Source organism: Hemicordylus capensis, chromosome 9 (assembly GCF_027244095.1).
Source record: "Hemicordylus capensis ecotype Gifberg chromosome 9, rHemCap1.1.pri, whole genome shotgun sequence".
NCBI lineage: Eukaryota > Metazoa > Chordata > Lepidosauria > Squamata > Cordylidae > Hemicordylus > Hemicordylus capensis.
In genome coordinates, this window is record NC_069665.1 from 31754131 (window position 1) to 31777221 (window position 23091).

General features: G+C 50.3%; 1 protein-coding gene across 1 annotated transcript; it reads left to right on the plus strand.

Annotated features, from left to right (window-relative positions):
- The first annotated feature begins 10106 nt into the window (after positions 1-10106).
- LOC128334554 (cytochrome b5) lies at positions 10107-22717 on the plus strand. Its single transcript, XM_053271460.1, has 5 exons — positions 10107-10350; positions 15409-15537; positions 16057-16083; positions 19883-19914; positions 22078-22717. The coding sequence occupies exons 1-5, from the start codon at positions 10186-10188 to the stop codon at positions 22166-22168; spliced, it is 444 nt and encodes a 147-aa protein (XP_053127435.1). The 5' UTR covers positions 10107-10185; the 3' UTR covers positions 22169-22717.
- Positions 22718-23091: the final 374 nt, after the last annotated feature.

Sequence of the window (23091 nt, forward strand, 5' to 3'; positions counted from 1 at the left end):
GTGACGCCATCGCGCTATGCGCCGAGTCGACCCTTGCTGTTTTTCTCTCTGCAGCGCCCCGGCTGGGTGGACTACATTTCCCAGCATGCCTTCGTTTCCTCCGCTGGAGCGCCCGCCTGTGGCCCGGTTGGGAAGAGGCTTTTGTGGGCTTCTGCAAAAGGGGCAACCGCAGGGCGCCCCCTGGAGGCTGACCCGGGAACCGTCATTTGTTTGCTGTATTTATACAACAATGTACCACATTATGACCGATGCGGTCGCGAAGAGTCGAGAGCCTTGACAGCACGCAGTCAGTCTGTGCACACCGCCGCTTCCAGCTAAAGCACCCAAGGCGGAGTAAAGTCTTAAAAAAAAACAATAACCCAGAAGTTTTAATTCATTCATCACATTTATAAACCACATTTATCACAATCAATTCTTTTATTGCTGTCATCTCTTACATTTACATTTTTAAATTGTTTTAATTTATTGATTGACTGATTGATTAATTAAGTGCCATCTAAGTTGGCTCTTAGCGACCACCTAGATAGATTCTCTCCAGGATGATCCGTCTCCAACTTGGCCTTGAAGGTCTCTCAGGGGTGCCTTCATGGCTGCCATCATCAAGTCAACTTTCCGCAGCATTGTGGACTTCTCCAGGGAGCTGGGTCTTCTTCACATCATGTGTCCAAAGTAGGATAGTTTGAGCCTGGTCATTTGTGCCCCGAGTGAGAATCCTGGATTGATTTGTTCTGTGATCCATTGGTTTGTTTTCCTGGCTGTCCATGGTCTCCTCAAAAGTCTTTTCCAGCACCAACATTTAAAAGCATCAATGCTTTTTCTATCTTGCTTCTTCAGAGTCCGGCTTTCGCATCCACAGAGTGTCACGGACAAAACAATTGTCCGAACTATTCTAATCTTTGTAGGTATAGACACGTCACAGTATCTACATCTCCTTTCCAAGGCCTTCATTGCAACCCTTCCGAGTGCTAGTCTGTGGCGTATTGCTTGATTGCTAGATCTCTGTTTGTTCTTCTCTTAATCAGTTACTATCTGTCCTTTGGCATCCCTTGACATACCAGTTTGAGGTTGGAACCTTTGGGTGGGGATTATGGGAGCTATAATCAACTACATCTGGGAATCCCTGTTAGAGGTAACACTGGAGTCAGGCGGTATATAAATAAACAAAATACAATAATAATTGACTGCTTAACACATACATCCCAAGGTGGTGTACAGCAATTTAAAACTATGACATAAAACACAGTTTAACATGTTGTAAAAACAGGTTATGTCTCAGGCAGGGTCTCCAGCCCTGCAGTTTGGCCTCCAGGAATCGGCATCCATCTCCTGGAAAAGATGATTGAAAGCAAGACTGGACATCTTAATGGCCTTCTGTAGTGAAAAATAATTGGGTTGGTGCGGATGTCTCTTGAAATAACTTCCGTCAGAGAAACACCTCCTGCCTAGGCCCTGAAACCTTGCAGAAGCTGCTGCCAGCCAGAGTAGATGCTACTGAGCTAGACAGACCAAGGGTCTGGCTCAGTAGGAGGCAGCCAGCTTCCTACCTAACCTTCCCACACCAATTCTCCAATGAGCTCAAGGGATCATACAGGGTTCTTGCCACAAGACTGTAGTTTTCACAAGGGCACACTGTGGGTAGCTTGAAAGAGAGACCGACACGTGGATCCTGAGCTGGCAACATTTCTTGTCACGTGGAAATGCCTAGCTACTACTTGGCCCTTGATTGCCTTGAGGGACATGGTGAGTGAAGAGCTTGTTCTGCCTGCATGTCTACAGATGTAGACATCTGTAGACATCTGTAGGAATGACAAAGTCTCTGTCTGCTAAATTCTGTGTGTGTGTGTGTGTGTGTTCTATTTTCATGCACCTGCAGTGGCCTTTGTGTCAAGGAGAGGGCACCCGAGAGCAGCCTTACAGATGGTTTCCTGCTCAGTTCTGGGCACGCAGTTTTGCTCCAGTGGAAAGGCGTGCTTGGTGGTTTCCATTTTGCATTGGCCCTGGGCAGCTGATGGACGCGAAATGCTCCCATCCACCACCCCCGACACTACTGCATGAATCAAGTCAGGTCAGAAGATGGAAATGATTGTCCACTTGATCTGATTGGCCAAAGTGAGTCACGGCTAACAATCCGGACCCATCCTTCATATTTGTTTGTTTGTTTGTTTGTTTATTTATTACATAAATAAACTGCCCCATCCAGAGGCTCTAGGCGGTGTACAACAACTTTTTAAAAAGACATCAAACCCACAATTCAAACACAATGCTAAAAACAATATTAAAACAATTCAAAAATGATTAAAACCATTTAAAACCAATTAAAATACTTCTAAAAAACAACAACACTTTGCAAGCCTTGGAAGGCCAGGCCAGCCAAATTGGTTTTTCAGACCGACAGCTAAACTGCGGATCTCTGCCGGGAGAGATATCATATCATTTGGAGTTGTAGTTCAGTGGAAGAGCATCTGCTTTGAACCTGGGGCCTTCTCCCTGCAATCCCTGGCTCCTCCAAGTAGAGCTGGGAGAGGCTCCTGCCTGAAACCTTGGAGAGTCTCTTCCAGTCAGTGTAGACAAGACTGAGCTAGCTGGACCAGTGGCCTGATTCAGTAGAAGGACTTTGAAAGCAAAAGGCCGTGCTCACAGGTTGGGCTGAGTTTCCACTTGTGAAACATCCCTTGATGTCACCGTTTCAAAGAAAGCAGCAGCTTGTCAAACTTGGTGTCATGGGAGAAGCTGCTCCTGTCCGACTTTTCTCTACCAGAGCACTCTTATTATACGGGGCCATTCCCATGCAGAGTGCTTTGCAATGTAACAGTCAAGAGAGCGGTCTCTGGCTCCGGAAGAGGACAATCTAGTCTTCGACAAGGAGAGGCGAGAGAGAGAGGAGCCGGACTTCACTGAGTTCAATGCAGCCAACTTCTAAGTCACGTGTCGATCATTCCATGATCATGACTCAGGAGCCCAGGCATACACGTTTTATTTCACGTCAGCGGTGGCACTGAGAGAACTCCAGCGTTTACGAGGCTGCGTGGAAATGGGAAACAGGAATGAACAACCCTTCTTCAAGCAGCGACTGCTACTATGCTGCCATTCAGCCTGGTGGGCTTTTGGGGAAGTCTGTGGGGAAAGCAGTCACATTGCTATGCTTTCCAAAGGCTGGGGTGAGGGGTCACTGGCATTTAAGGATGGCGAAACGTCTCCACGAATATGACTCTTTCACCTTGGGCTCCAGAATGGTTGGTCAAACTGGTTTTATTGAACAAACAATGAAGTCTGTTCCTGGCCAGGGAGAGGGAGGATACCCTCAGGTAACAGAGCACATGGGCAGAGCCCCAATAATTACATGTTCCACATTTAAAATAAACAACCTACTGTCAGCCTCTTAAAGAGATCCTAATTGGGCTTTTCCAGCATGAGCAAGACATTATCAGGGTCACACTTAATGCACAATTCACATTCTTTTCTCTCCTGTGGAGTTCCACCAAGGATTTGCTTGTGGCATCTTCCTAGGAGGTCCCGCTGGAAGTGTGTTGAGGCCTTTTCTTGCACCCGCAGTTACAACTCATGAAAGCTTCAAATGCTGTGAGCAGGCATTACTAATGGATGAAGGAAGGTGTCTCTGTTGGCTGCAGATTCCACATGCTGACGGAAAAAGCGTCCCAGAAACAAGTTCAAGCCTTGATGCTGTAAGAGGTGGCAAGCAGGAGGCTCTCCAGCTGCTGTTGGACTACGAATCCCATCAGCCCCAGCGACACTGAATTGTGCTGGTGATGATGGGAGTTGTGGTCCAATCACAACTAGGGAGTCTCAGGTTCTAGGCACCCCTGCTATAACATCTTATAGATGTAGGCAGTACTGGAGGAGGGCGGAAGCCAGGAATGGGGAGCAAATGCCGACCACTCCGATCGTTTTGCCATTGGGCCTATGCCGAAACGTCTCGCAGGAGTCTTCAGCTCTTGCCAAGCCTCTTATGAGAACGGTACTGTCTTCATGAGAGTGCTGGTTCCCTTCCACTCTGAGGTGGGAGTGCTGGGAAATAAGATACGGCATGCATTGGACTGTTTGTTGATGCTGACCCTTGACCAGCCTCATCAGATCAGGGGTGCCCCCGCCAGCCTTGCTGAAGTGGGAGTGAGTTCCTCACATCTCTCTTGGGTCTTCAGGACACTCCTCACTGGAACAGGAGGGGGTGGAAATGCAATAGCAACCAGAGAATGCCACACGGAAAATTATAGAACTGTGTGATGAGAGAAACGTTGCTGACAGACAAATTGGTGCCACTTGGAATACGCGCCATTGTTTGACAGAGAAGGGAAGTTGCTCTTCCAGCTCTCACTTGCAGTAAAGCACAGGATGCCCCATTCACCTGCCGGCGGAGGTTACTGTAGGCACAACTGACATCAGAGCAAAGTTATTTCCAGGGCTCCTCTGCTCCCCTCTCTCACTGGATACGATGCATTCATCATAAGGTGTCCTACTGAGTTAGACTGCCTTGTTTTCGTAAAGAGAGCCAGTAGGAAAGATCACCATGTAATTTTCTTTTGTACAGCTAATTAATTCAGATAGCAAGAAGGCTATACCTTTTTTAGGTTGACTCACAGACACGCTTCCAGTCAATGACAGGAGAAGAATGACCCACTGCAGCCGGTTCAATAAGAACAAGACTTTTCAGTGTTGGCATTACATGTCCAACTCCTGAACATATTATGTCAAGAAGCTGGTGGATTGGTCTCTCCAAACTTCAGGGCCTGGGGTTCGTTGAGGGAAGTAAAAGAACTGGCTTTGAGTTGCCCTGTAGACATAGCCGTGGGGAGAATCAAGGTGTTCAAAAGGATGCTCAGTGATGGAAGCATACGGGGCTGTTTTTGGAGCCCTGAAACCTACAGCTATGCCACGGCGGTGGGGGGCGGGGCGGGCAGCAGCTGGTTTACTCCCTTTATTTCAGCTGGGGACACTGCATTTTTTAGAATTTACATTTATATCCCGCTCTTCCTCCAAGGAGCCCAGAGCTGTATACATGGTTATGTTTATCCTCACGACAATCCTGTGAGATGGGTTAGGCTGAGAGAGACGTAACTGGTCCAAAGTCACCCAGTGAGCTTCCTAGCTAAATGGATGTTTGAGCCCGGGTCTTCCCAATCCTAGTCCAACACTCTCACCACTATGCCATGCTGGATCTCGATTCTCACCACTGAGGGGAAGAAATGCCCTTGACCAAGGATAAACCAATGTTTGCCAGAGTAGGATTCTTCATCCTGACATGCCAGAGGATTTGTGGTCTCGTTGATCTCAGTTTCTGGTGGCTGAGCTAAGTGTCCGCCCAACCTGACGCCATGATGTGGGAGGAACTTCCCAACTTCCCTTTTGATGGGACAGACAAATGCCCCACTTAAACTGAACCGTCTGTCCAGGGGCCCTATGCCCAGGCGTGTGGACTGTGGATGTCTGTGGTGTGTGGGTGTGCTCAGGCATGCGGCGAGGAGTAACGAGAAGGGTGGAGCCCCCAGACACTCACTGTGAGTAGGTGGATATGGTTGCAAAGGCACAGGCAGGGATGGATTCCACCCCTACCCAGCGCTCTCAGCCCAACAGGGCTCCTAGAACATCGGCTGGAACGATGCTTGAGACAAACAGGGTAAGCCGAGAAAGCTGACCATGTACATGCTCCTTGTCACAGACGGGATGCTCACAACGTGTCTGTGAGTGTTCCTGCCTTTGCGACCTATCCTGAGCAACCAACGCACGGTGCAGAAGGCTTCCCTCTAAGGGGTGTGTGAAATCACACAGACACACACAGTTTGCTCATCACCTGACCCTCCCTCTCCCGCTAAGCATGATCACCAGCAGGAAGGTGATTGTCAGCGTCAGACTATCTCCTGGCATCTCTTGAAAGAAAGTGGAGAAGGTGGGGAGAGTCACCAGGCTGCCGTTTGCTCACCACATTCTCGTCTCCTGTTGTCATCATCATTCCCACCCTCTGGTTTCGCTGCGCCAAAAACAACAGTGGTCAGGAAGAAACAAATTACAGCCCCATCTTTTGGCTTTTGGTCTTGACTGTGCGATTTATGAGCCTCAGTGCAGCGATTAGAGATGAAAGAAAACATTCCAGAACCGAGACCTGCACATTACCGAGGTCTTGTGTCTGGCCTTCTGCAGGAGTTACTGAAAAAGGGAGGTGGGGAGGAGGAACACACACACACACACACACACACACACACAGAGGAAATGTGCAAGGGGCCCCCTGGTCACCACATCCACCTTTCTCCCCGCTCTTCTTGACTGAGCACCAACTGCCTGCCCGCTGCTGTATGAAACCAACAAAAACCGCCACCCTTGCCTGGAGGGGATGGTGAGTAGTTGCTGGGCTCTGCCAGAGGCAACACTCTGCCACTGTATACGTCAATGAAGGCAACACACAGGCAAGCCGGCAAGCAAGCAAGCGAGGGGGCCAGTCTCCCAGGCTTCTGCTTCAGGCAGGGGAACATCCACGTTGGGGTGTTGCAGCTGCTCACCATCTTTGAAGCCCTAAGTGGTTGGGGACCAGGGGATCTGAAACACTGCCTTCCACCTTCCGAGGTCTTTTGGGGAGTCCCTGCTCTGTGACCCTCAGGAGCACACCTGCTGGAAATGCAGGACAGGCCCCAGATAGTGTCAGTCTCTTTCCCCGAGAGAGTCTGGCGTTCTTCTTATTGACTTCCCATTGGATGCTGAAGACTGCCTTATTCAGACCCGCCTTCCCTAGTGGTTGGCGGGTCAACGGCTCCCCCCCCCACTTGAAGATGCTGCCAGGCAGTGAACCTGGGACCTTCTGCATACATTGCAGAGTCTCTACCGCTGAGCTACGGGCCCATCCCCTAAGGGGAATATCTTCACATGTAGCCACCCTTCCAAATGCAAACCAGGATAGCCCCTGCTTAGCAAAGGGGACAGGTCACGCTCACTATCACAAGTCCGGCTCTCCTCTCCTGACCTTACCAGACAGCAATCAGCTTCTGGAAAGGATTGAGCCACAGAAGTAGAACATAGGAAGGAGGGTAGGAGGATCCTGGAAGGTGTAAACATCGGAGGGGGCCCTGCTCCGGGTGCCGACAATGAGAGAGGCCCGCCTGTCGTGCACTCGGGACAGGGCCTTCTCTGTTGCTGCTCCTAGACTCTGGAATGCTCTCCCAGTGGCCATTCGTTCCTCAGACTCCATCACGGCTTTTAGAAAGCTTGTAAAGACTTGGCTTTTTACCCAGGCTTTTACATAATCATTTTATTGCTGCCTCTATGTGTTTTTATCTGTTGTATTGTTTTTATGCCTGTTTTTATATGTTTTTATACTTTTTAGCTTGATGTTTTTATTGTCTTTGTATTGTATGTTTTAACTTTTGTAAACCGCCTTGGGGTTGTCTTTTAACGAAAGGCGGTATATAAATGGCAAAAATAAATATAAATAAATAAAATAAATAAACGTCTGAAGGGACAGCAACTGCCTGTCTCTACCAGACCCATGGAGAGGGCAGGAGAGTGTTGTGAATGAGATGGGTTTCCTAGGCACAGTTCTTGTTCTGGACCCACACAGCTCTCTGATGCATCCATCTCCTGCAGTGCGTTGGTGTCATTGTGCAATCAGATGACTTCCCTACCAGAATCAACCAAAAGGGGAGGGGGGATCTGGGTTGCTGAAATTGATAAAATCTTCTTTTAGCTATTGAAGCTATCCTCTGCTTCAGAAATGCAATTGGTTTTGAGATTCCCTGGGCTGAATGAAGAGCCTCCATGCCTTCTACAGCCAAGCTGCTGTGCATTTTTGCTAGATAACGTGCCTGTGGGCTTGTTAATCTGAGTCTGGGCCTCCCATTCCTGCGGGCAGTTTTGAAAATCCAAGTTATATTTGTGTTAAAGATCTAGTGAGAAGGCCATAAATTCCCTTCTGTGTGTGTTTGCAAAAGGAACGCTGGAGAGAAGAGAACGGGTGAGGGATCTTACCCTCTTGGTGCTTGAATCCGATGCCCCAAGATCTCTGAACAACATGCCTACCATACTGTGACCAGAGCAGGAGGGGGACCATTGCAGATTCTATGTGTGCGAGGGCTGGGAGGGTTGAGATTTTAGTAGAGAACCAAGGTTCAGTAAGGTCCATAACTGGATACATGTGAGAGAAAGAGAGTTGTGCTTTGAGGTGCATACTGTGTTCATAAGCCCTTGTGGCTGTCTATCATAGGATTTTGGGGTACAGAAGCAACAGAAGCAACGAAGTGGCCAGGAATATAGATGCCCCCCAAATCTCATGCCATGTGATCTGAAAAACAGGAGTGGAAACTGTGTCACTCTGACCCCACAAATGGCACCCATGAATCAGAGGCTTCCAGAAGCCCCAGCTAACACTTGTATCATCTTTCAGCAAATAACTGAATTGCTGCAATGAAGGGAATAGGGCTATCTTACCTACATTTTTGTTTTTATGACTACAGATAAGCTGGAGCCACTGTGCAGTTATGGAGGCATTGTGGCTTTGTGCCTCCGGCCTAGTGTTATCTCTACCCATCCCAACCCTCTGTAGCTTTATGGTAAATAAATGAAAAGAGAAAAAAAAGCTGCTGGGCTGGCCTCCAGCTCATGTGGTTTAACTCGATGGACTGGAAAATAAAGAGAAATGCACATTTCCTGTGAAAAGGATGGCTTTCCCCCTCCCCAACCTGAAAATATTTCCCGTGACTAAATAAACAGAGGACAGGAAAGCAAGAACGTCACCAGGGGGAAATCTGGCACACACAAACACCACGATTCACACAACTTCCATATCTGAGCCTGGTGGGCTTGCTTTCCTGTTCCATCTCCCATGCTGAGGAGCAGTGTTCCCTCTAAGGCGTGCACGTGTGCACACGCTCACGCATTGCTTGGTGTCCACTCCGTTAATCATGCGCACACACACACTGCCTCGATACTGCTGCTGTTCTGCCCACAGATGGAAAAAAGGAGCGAAAACATGGCTGAGGAGACCCATCAGCCATCCGTGCCTTTTTTGCACAGCAGCAGTGTTAAGCAGAGGCTGATTCACGTTGGCTTTCTGGCTTTCTTCTTCTCATGTGCGTAGTCTGTGTGTGAACCAGAATCATGGCCACTGCCGCTGCCACCACCCCTGAAGCTTCACAGTGCAGCTGCCAGTGGGGGGTATCACATCCCCGAGGTCTCTAGCCGCCACTCCTGCAACAAGGAAAGAAAGCGCCCGGTGGGATTCCTGGGCCTCTGGTCTGTTGGAGATGCTGGGCGAGATGCAGGTTCAGAGGAACCTAGGAAGCTGCCGTATACTGAGTCAGACCATTGGTCTCTCTAGCTCAGTATTGTCTACCCAGACTGGCAGCGGCTTCTCCAAGGTTGCAGGCGGGAGTCTCCTCTCAGCCCTATCTCCTTGGAGATGCTGCCAGGGAGGGATCTTTGAACCTTCTGCTCTTCCCAGAGCGGCAGCTCCATCCCCTGCGGTGGGGACTCTCTTGCAGGGCTCACACACATCAAGCCTCCCACTCAAATGCAACCAGGGCGGGCCCTGCTTAGCACAGGGGACCAGTCAGGCTGGCTCCCACCAGACCAGCACCCAGGCTCCTTCCGCCACCCACAGCATCCACTGGCAGGGGAAGAAGCCCGCCACAGGCAGCCTCGGCGAAGGGGCCAAGCGGGACAGAACCAAGGAAACCACCAGAGACAGACGGACAGCCAAGGCCACGGTGGGGGGGCTGGGGGGGCGGCTCCAGCTATTTCGAGCGGGGCTCAGCCTCCCTCCTCCGCCCCCCCCCCTTTCTTGATGGGCCTTGATGAGCTGCACAGCAGGCAGCAACTCCACCGGCCAAGCCGGGCTGCCTCTGCGGCAGCGCGTCGACTTAGGGGGCTGCCAGGACGTCCCGGAGTTATCTTGAAGGACCCGGATGGAGGAGCACGCTCTCCCCGCCTCCCCTCCCTTTCCCCAGAGGGCAAGACGGGAGGGAGCTCAGTGAGAAAAGAGGAATGCCATTGGCTGCTCAAGGGCCGGCCGCGCCGCTCCCATTGGCTACCCCAAGCCCCGCCCCTCCCGGCCTCGCCTCGCATTGGCGGCGAGGCCGGCGGCGCCCCCTTCTCCCGGGCAGGTGAGTGGGCGTGGCCTAGGTACGGCGGCCTGGGAAGGTCGCGAGTCTTCCTTGGGCGAAGCGGCGGGCCGAGCCCGGAGCTTGAATGGGGACGGCGGAGCACGGAGCGGCCTGGGCCGCGGCTGACCCGGAGCCCCCCGAGGGCGGGCCCCTCCTCACGCTGGCCGAGGTGGCGAAGCGGAACACGCAGCAGGAGACCTGGCTGGTCATCCATGGGCACGTCTATGACGTCACCCGCTTCCTCGACGAGGTGGGGGCGGGGACATGCTGATTTATGCAAACGAGGCGGTGGAGGCCCCGCCCCTCGCTGGCCTTGGGTCCGGCGCTCCTGGGGCCTGGCGGGGCGAGGAGGGCTGGAGGGGGTCAGGGGTGGGTGGCCACCCCGCTTGCAACAGGGCATCATCACCCCCTGCCCGAGCCCCCCGGGCAGCCCAGCTTCCATCTGTAGTAGGCCATGGGCATGCAGAAGGCCCAAGTGCAGTCCCAGGCGGGCAGCATCTCTGGTGGCTGGGTCGGCAAAGGCCTCGGGGAGCGGCTGCTGGTCAGAGTAGGCAGCCCTGGTCTGAGTGGAACAAGACCCTTCCGCAGGCAAGCATCGGCCTCTGCACCTGGTGCGGCTGCTCGGCCCGTGTGAACAGGATACTACTGCACCTGGTGCTCACCTGTGAGCTCTCCTCTCTCAGTGTGAACAGGATAGGGTGGTTAAGGTGACTTGATCCCAGTGACACAACTGTGTGTGTGTGAACTTCATTCCCCCTCTGCAAAAAGTGCCAAGATTGCAGATGTGAAAATTAGGAAGAGAAGCAGGATTGTCAGATGCTTACTAAGTATGCTACTTAATATACTGAGTACTTTGGTATATGAAAAAGGCGTAGAAATAGTGATGTACCATTCTTGGTACTTTCATGGCAAGAGAGGCTTTGTGGGAAGTGGTGTGGTCAGCTTTTATCCATTTCAGTGGCTGGTAGCAAAGCAGTCGGATTGCGGTTATGATCTCCATTTGTATTAGTTATTCAGAATGGGTGCAGATTATGGAGTAATTTGCAGTGGTTCACAAACTGTGAAGTTACAAAAAGAAAGGCCAACACAGAGTGGTGTCTTTATTATGAACAACTATAATATCACAAAGTGGTGGGGAAACTTCTGAGTTTGGTCTGTCCCACCAGCAAGGCTCTTTTAGTGACCTATTTGCAGAAACCTATTTAATTAGTCTCTGCAAGGCAGATTTTAGCTTGCAGGCAGAGCAAAGTATCAAACATGGCTATCCCCCTCCCCCCTCCCCATTTTTGAAAAATATAACTTGAATCTGTCTCCAGCACTAATTGAAACACCCCTTGCAAAGCAAAGAGCAACAGTAAGGGGGGAAAGCTGGAGATTAATTTTAGGGGGCGTACTGAGTAAAGAGTCAAGAGAAGCCAGCTGGGATGGGACATGAAGCCCCATCTTCAGACAGTAAGAAATAACCTTCCTTCGGTTTCAAGATCCCATTTCTACATGGCTCCGTTTGGTAATCCCTCCAAGCAGTGTTTTGGAATGATTACTGGGCAAAAGAACAGTTGTTTTAAAAACCAACCAACCAACATGTCCATGTCTCCCCTTTCTTACCCCGACTCACCAGGACCTGCCAGTCTCCTCTTGTCTCAAAACAAGACCAAACAGGAGAGAGCCCCTGGCTTCTGGTGCTTGTACAGACCTGTGTGCACATGTGCACGGCCCACCACGGTCTGAATCAGATCTAGATTGGAATGCCTTCTGCAGAAAGTCTGGAGATTGAGGACTGTGGGTGGTCTGAATTACTATTTGTTGCCATTAAACTCTCAGCACACCTTTGTGTGCCCACCCAAGGCAACTAACAAACCTCCTGTAGAAAGAAACATAAGGCAACAAAACAGTATTAAAATGTTTAATCAACAATAATGACTTACAGCTAATTGAAGAGATTGAAAATAAATTTAATAAAAACCACACGTGTTCATCCAAGGCCCCCAAAGATCTGGCTGAATAAAAAGACCTCCACTTGTGACTTTTCAGTAATGTATTCCAATGGCCTGGGGCTGCCACTGAGAAGACCCTGCTGTGCCTCTGCACTGACCTGACCTGACGAATTGGGGAGAGGGGGAGGTGAAGCTTAAGCAAGGTCTCTTCTGCTGATCTGAAAGGATGGACAGGCTCTGAGTGGCAGGGGTGGGGGGCGGAGAGATGCTCCAAAATACGGCTTCTCCTTGTCCCCGTCTCCTTGAAGCTGCAGACTGTTGCTAGCTAGTGTTTTGAGAGTTCGAAGTGTCTGTGTGGGCTGTTCACTGGGCCAAAGAGCAAACGTCAGACAACTGACCATTAATAAATGATCTATTGTTTAACAGGCTACTCTTCCTGAGACCTTGCAGTTGTTTGTACCTGTTCCGGCAAGAGTTCTGCTTCTCCCCAAACTCTCCCCTGCCCTTGTTCCCTGCTATCTCTGGCGCCTTTGTTCGCTCTCCCTCTTTGCTGCATGATATTTGGATGGGATTGCTGTTCAGTCTGAAGTGCTACTACCACCACAGGGCTATTCTGTAAAGCAGAGGAGGTCTCTGCTAAAAAATAACGGCATTCTGCCTTTGGGGCTCCTACGGTCAGCTGTTCGACAGGCCAGGCACAAGTTTGAAGCCTGTTACAAAAGGGATTATTGGAGAAACCAGTTTTATGTATAATGTTGCACCAGAGCTTACATAACAGAAACTAAGACATTGGACTCTCTCATGTGGCTGGAATGAGGGCGATTAGGCAGCTCCTGAAAACTAAGAATGACAATCGGGAGTAGTTCAGCGCTTGCCAGTTCAGAAGGGGGACTGGGGGGGAGGGGGGGAAGCACTGTGTGCCAACTGTGGGCCTTCATTCACCCTTTCCTCCTCCCAAATGGCAGCTACGTGAGACTCCAGGGCTGCCATTCAAGGAGCTGGAAAACCAAAGGCTAAAAACCATCAGCCACGAGCGGAGTCCACGTTTCCCACTCCAGCCAAGGCACAAAGGCATCACGAGGTCTGAATCTCCAGTTTGGTCTGGCAGGCTACTTCCTCCGGGATGGAGAAAAAATTATTCTGGACAAGAGTGGCCTCTTGGCAGTATGTGAATTTAACCTCTCGCTCGCTCTCTGTTAGGACATAAAACAATCTCTCCTAGCGATCTAGCTTCTCTTAGTGATAGGGAGGACCCAAGGAGATTTTTCTGTGGTGGAAGGAGAACACCAAGCAGTTGAGCCAAATGCAGCTGCTGTTTAAGGAGAAATTAAAACCAGAAAATATCAAGAAGCTAAGTTAGCATAATGGACACGGGTCTTATTCGAAAAGTGTCTCTCTCACTGCCTTGCTTGTTCTTCTCTGGCGATGCAGAAAGCACCTCCTGGAGCTTCACCATACTTTGGGGACGTGGAGTGTGACAGCAGCTCTGTCTCCTGTGCTTGGTGCTTCACATGCTTGCGGCTTGCTTGTGGCTGAGATCCCTGGCTCGTTGGGTGGGGGGAAATCACCATGCAGAGATCCTCCTTATCTGTAGATCAGGGGTTCTCAACCGTTGGCCATTGTGGCTGGGGGTGATGGAAGTTGTAGCCCAAAAATATCTAGGACCCAAGATTGGAAACCCCTGCCATAGCCCATCATAGCAGATGTACATTTGGTTCAAGGTCTTGTGTTGCAGCAGTTGAAACAAGATATTAATCGGATAGGCTGATTTCTCCATGTCTGGCCAAAGATGGTGGGCTTCTTCCTGCAGCCTTTTCCCCTGGCCTGTCCTTGAGTTTGGAGTCCACAAAAGCAAAGACAAGAGGCCAGTTGCTGGTGGCTTTCCTCCAGTCCTGACTATGTGTTGCCCATTTCTAGCCCCCGCCCGCTGCCACCAACCTTCCACACCACCTTCTGTGTCATTCTGGGGAGAAATGTGAAACCTGCCAAAGGGGGAAGCGAATGACGTCAATTGGAGATGACTCTCATGACCTCTGCCCCCTGCCTCGCCCTTGAGGAGTGCTGCCTTGGGAGCAAAATCCACCCCAGGGCTCCTTCCAGCTCATTCAAGGTGTGCCTGGGCATGTTTGGCCCACTCTGCACTCTCTGACCCCTCCAGCTATTGTCTGTCGTGACTGTTCTGTCGAAAGCTGATGGCACCTCCTGCTGCCCCACCAGCTGCAGCAGCGGTGAGGCCAGAAAGATCCACAAAGAGAAATGCTGTCCACTGTCTTGTGCCAAGCCTTTTGGCCTGAAGGTGGAAATTCCCTTGAGTGGCCTTCCACCACCACCACCACCCCCGCCCCTGCCTTTCCCTCGCCTTGCAGGGTTTCTGCATCCCACTCTCTGGGAATCACCGAGTGAGCAGAGCAAGTGGGTCCCTGTGGAGGGGGAAGGGCTGTGATGCCAGAGCTGCAATTTGGGAAACCCACTCCTGAGCTGTAAACAGATCTGGAGGAAATATTGTAAACCAGCAGGTGAGGCCCATGATTGACTAGGCAAAGTCATTTTGTGTTGATGACACTGATAGGAAAGTTCAAGAAATATACGTAATAGAATTGTTTATTAATGTGCTTGCAAAAACAAAGTAAAAGAACGGTTTGAAACTTGTAGGATTTCAACTTCAAACATTATTTTATTGAATAATTGCCATGTATAGTAAATTTGAATCACATTTCAACTTTTGTCGAAAAGCGGTATTCACCGTATTAAATTTGAATCTTGAGAAAGATCTGTTTCTCTTGGGAATGATGTCATTTGTGAATTATTGATCTGAGTACTGAGTGTTAAAAATGTTGAGAACAACTACATTTAAACTATGATCATTATCTTCACAATAACATGTAAACTTTCATTGAGCATATTCTGGTGTAAAAAATAATGCATTCAGCTAATTTCAGGGGCAGGATTGTGCGTGCAAAAGTTGGTCTCTGCAGGTCACTGAGAACTATGACTTTATTTTGCACAATCAAACACATTCTTTAAAATATAGAATAGAAAGATTCCCAAGTGCCTTGGGAAGATCAGAATGTCTGGCTGAGGGCCCTAGTCCTTAGTACTAATCTAGCCAGGGATGTTGGGGGAAAGCCCTCCAAACTCTTAATGCCTGGTATTGCACTTCTTCATGCCTGGACGGTCAGCGCCTGAGATTTTTCAACAATATTTGAGGAAGTGGGATGGAATTCTTGAAGCTGCCTGGCGGGAGAGGGGACGCTCTGAACCTTGATGGACATATCGTGAGGATAGCTCTGCGATGCTGCCAGCTGTGCGTGTCCTGTTCTCTCTTGTTGCTTTCCCCCCTGGTGGTTTCTGTGCTGACAGAATCTCCTTTTCAGCATCCAGGTGGAGAGGAGGTTTTGCTTGAACAAGCTGGCAGAGATGCCACAGAGAGCTTTGAAGACGTTGGTCATTCTGTGGATGCCCAGGAGATGCTCAAGCAGTACCTCGTAGGAGTGCTTCATCCGGTGAGCTTCCATTGTATAAAACATGACTTGGAGTGGTTTGGCTGGGGAGGGCAACTTGAAGGGAGATACTTCAGGGTCTCATGCAGAGGGCGAGGCGCAAAATGTGCTTTGCCACGTTTGTCAGAGAGCTTCTGGCTGGAGCACAGCAATGTGACCATGCCTACTTTGACTTGGCCTGTAATAGATCTTGGCCACCTTAGATCTTGGCCACCAAAGGACTGCGGGTTGTAGCTTCATGGCACAGAACATGTTCTGCATGCCGAAGATCCTGGATTCAAACACTGGCAGCACCAAGGAGTACGGGGAAGACGCTTGTCTGAAGCCCTGGAGAGCTTCTGCCAGTCAGTAGAGAGGGTGAGGCTGAGTGAGAGGGTCAGTGGCATGATTTGGTAGGAGGCAGCTTCCTCTCTTCCTCTGATGCCAGGCTGCTCGGGGTGTGTGTGTCTGCCTTGAATGCTAGAGAGGGTTCTTTCCAGGACAGTAACAGCCTTTGCCTCTTCTTTCTCCTTCTCTCAACAGTGTGACCGTAAAACTGATCCCTCCAAGGTAAGACACAATCCTGGTGACATTTCTCCCCCCCCCCCCCGCTTTCTTAGAGATCTCAAAATATACGGCAAGATAAGACGCATTGCTTCAACCTGATGCTCTACCTTGCTAATATTAATTAGCAAGGCATTTTGCTAATTAATAGGGGGTCTTGTTGCACCTTCAGCAGTGGAGGCAGAACTTGGGGCGGGGTGTGTGTGTGGGTGGGTGTTGCGTCTAATTGGGATGCTGCAGAGGAGAGCTTCCCTATTGCAAGAGGGGAGTGGGGTGTTGGTTGGCTTGTTTTGTGGAAGGTGCTTCTGCCTAGTAGCTGCTCCCCAGAGATTTTCCTCCGGAGGTCCAGGCTGTGGTCTCCTTTCAGCAACTCTGGGTGTGGCACATAATGTCCTCCCCTTCTGCTTTGCAGCTTTGCTGAGATAGAGATTTTCCCCTCTGCAAGAGCTGCGAGAGAGGCTGACTGGCCTTTTTTTGTTTGTTTGTTTTAAACCTTGGCAGGAGAACCTTCTCTGTACAGGAGTCTTTAGTGCTCTGCAGTCCTATCAGTGGCTAAGCAGAGCCTCCATATCCAGAGGCAGCATGCCTCTGAACTTCAGTGCTCTGGCTGAAGCCACAGCGCAAGAGGGATGTTGCCATCACGTGCGCTTCTTGTGGGCTTGCCATGGGGGCATCTGGCTGGATGCTGGGCTGGAAGGATTGCCCTGATCCAGCAGGGCTACTGCTGCTCTCGAAGAGGAGGAAGCAGCTCTGGGCTAAAGGTTGTGGGCTTGAAGGCTGTTTGCCCTTGCCGGTGGAGCCTGGATTTCCTTGTTCGGCTTCCCTCTGCAGCATGTTGAACAGGTGGAGGTGGAAGTACTGGATGTCAGGAATGTGCAAGTGTCTGAATGGCCCCTTCTGCTTCCTGGCAAGCCTCCCTGTTCGTCTGCAAGGCCAGCCCCTGGGGCAGTGGTCCAGAGCAGCCAGAGCCCGGCGGTGTTGCCCAGTGTCTCCCACCTTGGAGGGACAAGCAGGAGCCCTCTGCCGCCGCCTGTGTCAACAGAGCCAGGGGTTGCTCCAGCCAGGCTGAGAAATGCCCGCCGGCTCAGTCATTTGTGCGGGGTTGCGGGGGATGAAAACATGTCTCTAAGCGAGCTTGAAGCCCTTTCTGTGTATTGTCCTCCCTTCCCTCCCTCTCTCTCTGGTATCCCTCCCAGGCTTGTGTCAACAAGGCTTATTGAACTGGTTCTGAGAACCTCTGTGCTTGATTCTGTCCCAGGGATGCACCCCTCAGCCACTGGGAAGTGGCTCCAGGTTATTCGGAGAAGCTCCTCCGTGCAGATTCCCGGCTGCGTTATGCTTGGGGCCAGAGTTGGAAACGGCCTTGTGCAAGGAGTCCACCCTGCCCCCACCTCGTGCAATATTAGTGTCTTGGGAGCCGGCAAAGTCAGTACCTTGCTGTGATTTATGACCTGCAGGGAGTCAAAGAGCCTTGACAATGTTATTCCTACAAACATAGAAACACATTGCAGCAGTTTCATTTATAGAACCGCCTGGCTTTAAAGTTTCACGGTAACCAGTGAGCTAGTAAAAATGCATGGTGTGTGTGTGTGTGTGTGTATGCCTGCCCACTGACTAGATAAGCATGGCTGGTCTTGCTGCAGTTTGAGGCAGACCACTATTGTTCCTTGCCCCTGTTTAAAAACGCACAGATCAAAATGCCTGCCTGCTTGATGAAGGAAGAGGATTGTGCTCCTTTACGGGTCCTGCTTCCATTTTTCTAGAGGAACTCTCCTCATCTGTAAAGGTGGGGTTTTGGCCAGGGAGAGTGACAGAGGCCCTGTGGACAGCTGAAGGCTCGGGCTGGGAGCAGAAGTCCTGAATGAAGCCAGCAGGCATGCTTGAGAAATTCCCAGCCTGACATCTGTGGGGTGTGGTGGGGCAGGCTTTGCTGTCTCCAGCACCTGATGGCTCCCTAGAGGAGAGAAGCTGGCAAGGGTTCTGCTCCCATTTCTGGCTTTTCTCTCCGCTGCACCCCCTTCTCAGGCAGGGCAGTCCCGTCTCCTCCTCTCAGCATCCCTACTGTCTGGCTCGCATCAAACTTTTCAAGACCGAATACTGTAGGAAACCACTGTGTGTTTCTGGAGGGAAGCCAACAGACTTGGAACATAAACACTGCTTGTCACCCTGGGGCCGGTGCTTTGCAATGTTGTCTTTAAAACAGCCCCTGTGTTGGACGATGCCTGCTTGCCAACCGCTCCCTCTCTGCAGAACCTGAGGAAACTCCTCTCAAGGCTTTCTTTGTGTCTGTCTTGTGTCTTGTCTTCCTCTGCCAGGACTAATGGAAGGGCTGCTTTTGCATGCTCGCCTTCTCTCTGGCTGCTTGTTCAGTGTTGGCTTTCTCTGCGTAGTCAGCAAAAGCAACTCCTGTGAGCCTCAAGACCTAATAAATCCTCCTCCAAGGACCAATTGATGTGGGCTCAGGTGTGGCTGCTCCTGGCTTGAATTCTGGTACCTCGTCCACCTTGGGGGCCAGGGCAGGCATGGTCGCTTCCAGTGGTGGGGAGATGTCCCGTGAGTTTGTTTCCCGACTTATCCACGAGCTCGGTGCTTGGAGGAAGTACTTGGTGTTAAGGAAGCAATTTTGGGTTAGTGCATGACACTTCCACAGAGACAACTCAAAGGTGATGCTGTAACTGCAGTGAGGAACTATGTAATCTTTGAGGGTCCTAGTATTGCAAATGTCAGCAAATCCTACTCAGAGGGGCTTTGTGCAGAAGGGTTTTCAGCGGGGCTTAACAAAAGAGAGCAGGAGGCAGGTTCCAGGTGTAGCTGGCTGGAGGCAGACACACAGGGGGACCCACAGCAGATGAGCTCCTGCAGAAAGGAGGCACTAGGGAAAGCTGGGGGAGGCAGAGAGACGGAAAGCATTGGAAACCAGGCCTTCTCCTTCGGCTGGGTGCAGTATGCTGTTTTCTTCACAGAAAGACTTTGATAGGATTGACTGGATACAAATCTAGACCTTTGTACATGTTCTCTCCCTGCTGATGTCCATGATAAATTGCAACTTTAAAAATGTCGCTGTTGCTTAATTGTCTGTCTTGGAGCAGCCTTTCCCGCTTTGGGGTTGGGCTTCTCTGGTGGAGCAGCAGGTTTCTGTTTGCTAGAAGTCTTACTTGGTTTCAGAAGCAACCTTGTCTCCGCTCAGGCTCACTGGGGCATCTCAGGCAGTTTCAGGGGCGTAGCTATAATTGAGCGAAAGGGTTCAAAGAACATGGGCCCCCAGCTCCTGGGGGCCCTCCAGCTCCATCCCTCCCTATTTTCTCCATTGTCTCCCTCAATCTGAGGGGCCGCCAGAGAGAGGGGTGAACACGGGCCCCATCTTCCCTAGCTACACCCCTGGGCAGTTTGTTGCATCGACCCCTCTATTCTGTGTCAGCAGCAGCAGCAGCAGCAGCAGCAGCCGCCATGTCAGGGGAAAGTGCTGTCGAGTTTCTAAAGCGGCTTGCCAAGGGTTCACAATCTAAAAAGATACATAAGAGGGACACCAGGAACAGCCACTGGAGGGATGCTGTGCTGGGGGTGGATAACTGCTCTCCCCCTGCTAAACAAAAGAAAGTCACGGATTCTAAAGGGTGCCTCTTTGCCCAGTTAGTGAGGATGACTGGGTCCCCTCCTGCGCAATTTAGCTCTGTATTTCTGGTCCCTTAAATCCGCTGGACTTTGGTTTCAATACTTCGGGCCTTTCCTTTGGTGGCCAACAATGCTGTCTTGCATCTGTTATGAAAACTTGCAGAACAATGTTTTTGTTTTTCAATCTTCTCAGGTTCCCAACAAATTGCCATTCAACGAATCAAGGTAGAGTATTCCATCAGAGTAAATGAAGAAATGCAAGCTTTTAAAGAATTGCCCCTCTTTTGAACAGAAGCCTCCCTGCTGCCATGTTTGTGTGAACTGGCCTCCAATGCATTCACTCCAATCATGTGACTAGGGGGTGGGGGGGATATTGCAGAGCAGGGGTTCTCCAGCTTGGGCCCCAGATGTTGTTGGACTACAACTCCTAGCATCCCTAGCCACAATGGCTGAAGGCCAAAGTTTATCAAAGGATGCCTGGTGTTGGGGGAGAGAGAGTTTTTCTCTGCCTCTCCTAATACTAGAACTTGGGTCACCTAGTGAAAATGATTAGCAGATCCAGGACAGACCAAAGTCAGTATTAGTTTGCACACTGCATGTATGAACTTTACTGCCACAAGGTGATGTAATGACCACTAGCTGAGATGGCTTGAAAAGGGGTTCAGAATGCATGTATGGAGGCTGGCCTCTCCAAGTATCATGGTAGCTAAGCGGGACTTCGGGGCAGTGGTGCTCTTGCCTCTGCCTCCGCACTCCCTGGGGGCCCCCAAATGCTCCTTAGTGTGTCCTGGGTGGTGTGGTCTCCGCTGACCTGCACTGTGCCAGGCAGCCGAGTGTGATTATGACCTGTGCTGCGTGCTTTAGAGACAGAGTGGGGAGTGGGAAAGAAATATGTAGGATGGGAATATGTGAAGTTGCGTGTTGAAATGATTCTGCTAATGCGTATTTGCATAAATATGCCTGTTTTATATTCTTGCGTTCTTATGAGTTCAGTTGCTGTTTGTGCCCTCAAGAACCCACTGCTGAAAATAGTGTGTTTTGTCACGGTGTATGTAGGGGGATGATGCTTAAGTTGCAGGGGCGGGGGCGGGCTCCGAAGGCCTTTAGGTCCAGGCTCCAAAATTACCTAGGTGCCCCTCTACTTCAGGTCCAGTCCACCTCTAAAGACCAGTTGCTGGAGGCAGAAGCAAGAGCAGAGGAAGGCAACTGCTTTCATGTCCTGCTGATGGGCTTCCCAGAGGCATCTGGTTGAGCCACTGTAGTAAAAAGGAGGCTGGACGAGATGGACCTTGGGTATTCTTATCAGAGAACAAGGCTTCATTGCATGCTGTGATCTGTGAAATATCTTCGTTTCTGAGAAAAGAACATGCAGCTCCCGGTTGGGTACATATAGGATGTGGCCTAATTGATGGGGACTCCTAGAAGTATTTAGCTTTTCCAAATCTCTTGATGATCTTCAAGGCAGTCGCGGCTCATCCGAAAAAGCCAGGAGGAACGCAAAAGGTTGCTCTTCTCTCTCCCACTCAAGAGCCATGCCACCTGCAAGATGGTAATCCATCAGGTAGAGCTGCACAGTAAGCTCTACCTGACAAAGAGCCCCCCTGCAGGTAGCTCAGCTCTTGGGTGGAGGGGGAGCAAGAGAAGCAACCCAAGCTGCCACCAGGAAGCAGAATCAGCTGCACCTCCCTTGGCTCCTTAGGATGAGCTGTTACTTCTTCGAGGATATTGCTTGCCCGCCTTTCACGGAGGGCCGGCTCATACTATTGCATGATAGTTGCTGCTTCCACATAGCCAGGATTCCATGCCACCATGCGTAGATTTCTAGTGGCAGTCATGTGGGAACAGAGTGCATTGACCAGGCCCTTGGTGATGTCTATGCCTGCGAACAAATGGCTTCACTCAAGGAACCCTGGGAACTGCAGTTCTGTAGAGGGGTGGGGAATGCTGTTTATAGATCCCTAGCCTTCTCACAGAACTACCATTTTTATGGACTTGGTTGTGGGAGTTAAACATGCTTAAGTCCACAGTGTTTTTGGTGGCCCTGATGAGTTGCTGACTCTGCCACCACCAACGTCCACTTTTGTGCCACTAACTGCTACTCAACCCTGTAAGCCAGGGGTTCTCTGGCCCCCAGATGATATTGGCCTACAACTCCCATCATCCCTTGCCTTCAGCTGTTATGGCTGGGGATGATGGGAGTTGTAGGCCAACAACATTGGGAGACCCAAGTTCTGCTGTAAGAGAAAATCCTAGAACAGAGAAGAGAATTCTCTTACAGAAGAGAATTCCTGCTATAAGAGAACATCCTAGAACAGATTTTTTTTTCTGCTGTTGGAGCATTTAACATCAATGTGTTAATCTTTCCTCCTTCTTTCTTTCCTCCCTCAGTTTCTGGTCAGCCTGGCTGATCCCCCTTTTTGGAGCACTGGTCCTCGGCTTAATGTATCGCTATTATGTGATGGATGGGAAATCCTCCTGATTTACCCCAGCTGAACCTTTAGAACTGGAAAGCATGCCATGCCATTGCAAACTGTGGGATTTTGCTAAATTTGGGTGACATTCTAGATGGTCCTTCATTTTTAATGATCAATCAATCCTGGGGTCTGCAAAGCCAAGCAGAAATCTGGGGGACGCACTCTTAATCTTTCTTGTAACTTCAGAACTTTGTACCATTCTGTGTTAGAAGATCTGTGTCTAGTTGTCATATGTGAGCGCCATTTTCATTCAGTGGCTTCTGGTTTGCTATGGTGAATGCCTCCCACCTGTGCCAGTCCACCCAGTAGTATGAACTGAAGTTAGATGGCCGGCAGTTGGCCTCCCTGGACAAGGGTGCCACCACCAGCAGGGCCTGGCGGCATGCTTGGAAATGGCATCCTGCAGCTTGCTTGCTCCTGGGCGTCTTTCTGTGCACGGTTTTTGAAATGGTTAGATATGTATTTTTAAAAGTCTTCTGACTTACATAGTTCTGTCTGACCATTTGCCTTTTTAATCTGCCTATACTGTAATAAAGGACTACCCAACTACTCTACATCAGTAGCCGTTGTTCTTCTGACTCCTGGTAGCACTGGAACCAGCCAACGCACGTCAGCTTGTTGGTTTACCTTGCTTGAGTTAGAACTCAAGAAACCTGTCTGGGGCAGAGCTGGCCTTTCCACTCTGGAGGGAGACAGGAGCAGCAGGAAATGGTGCCTCTGGCTTTGAAACAAGAAATGGTAACTTTTAGGCGCGATGAGGCGGGGGCAGGAGAAGCTGCTCTGTGGAGCCAGTCTTAAACAATGCCGCAAAACTGCACATAACAGGCATTGTGCTGGGCCACCAGGATGGTTTGTTTATCCCCTACCCTTCAACACGTGCATTGTAATGTCAGCATGCAAACAATTACAATATTAAAAAATAAAATAA

Coding starts and splice junctions, on each gene's coding strand:
- LOC128334554 (XM_053271460.1), top strand. CDS start 10,186: ATGGGGACGGCGGAGCACGGAGCGGCCTGGGCCGCGGCTGACCCGGAG. Junction 10,351..15,408: donor TCACCCGCTTCCTCGACGAG/GTGGGGGCGGGG, acceptor TCTCCTTTTCAG/CATCCAGGTGGAGAGGAGGT. Junction 16,084..19,882: donor GTAAAACTGATCCCTCCAAG/GTAAGACACAAT, acceptor CAATCTTCTCAG/GTTCCCAACAAATTGCCATT.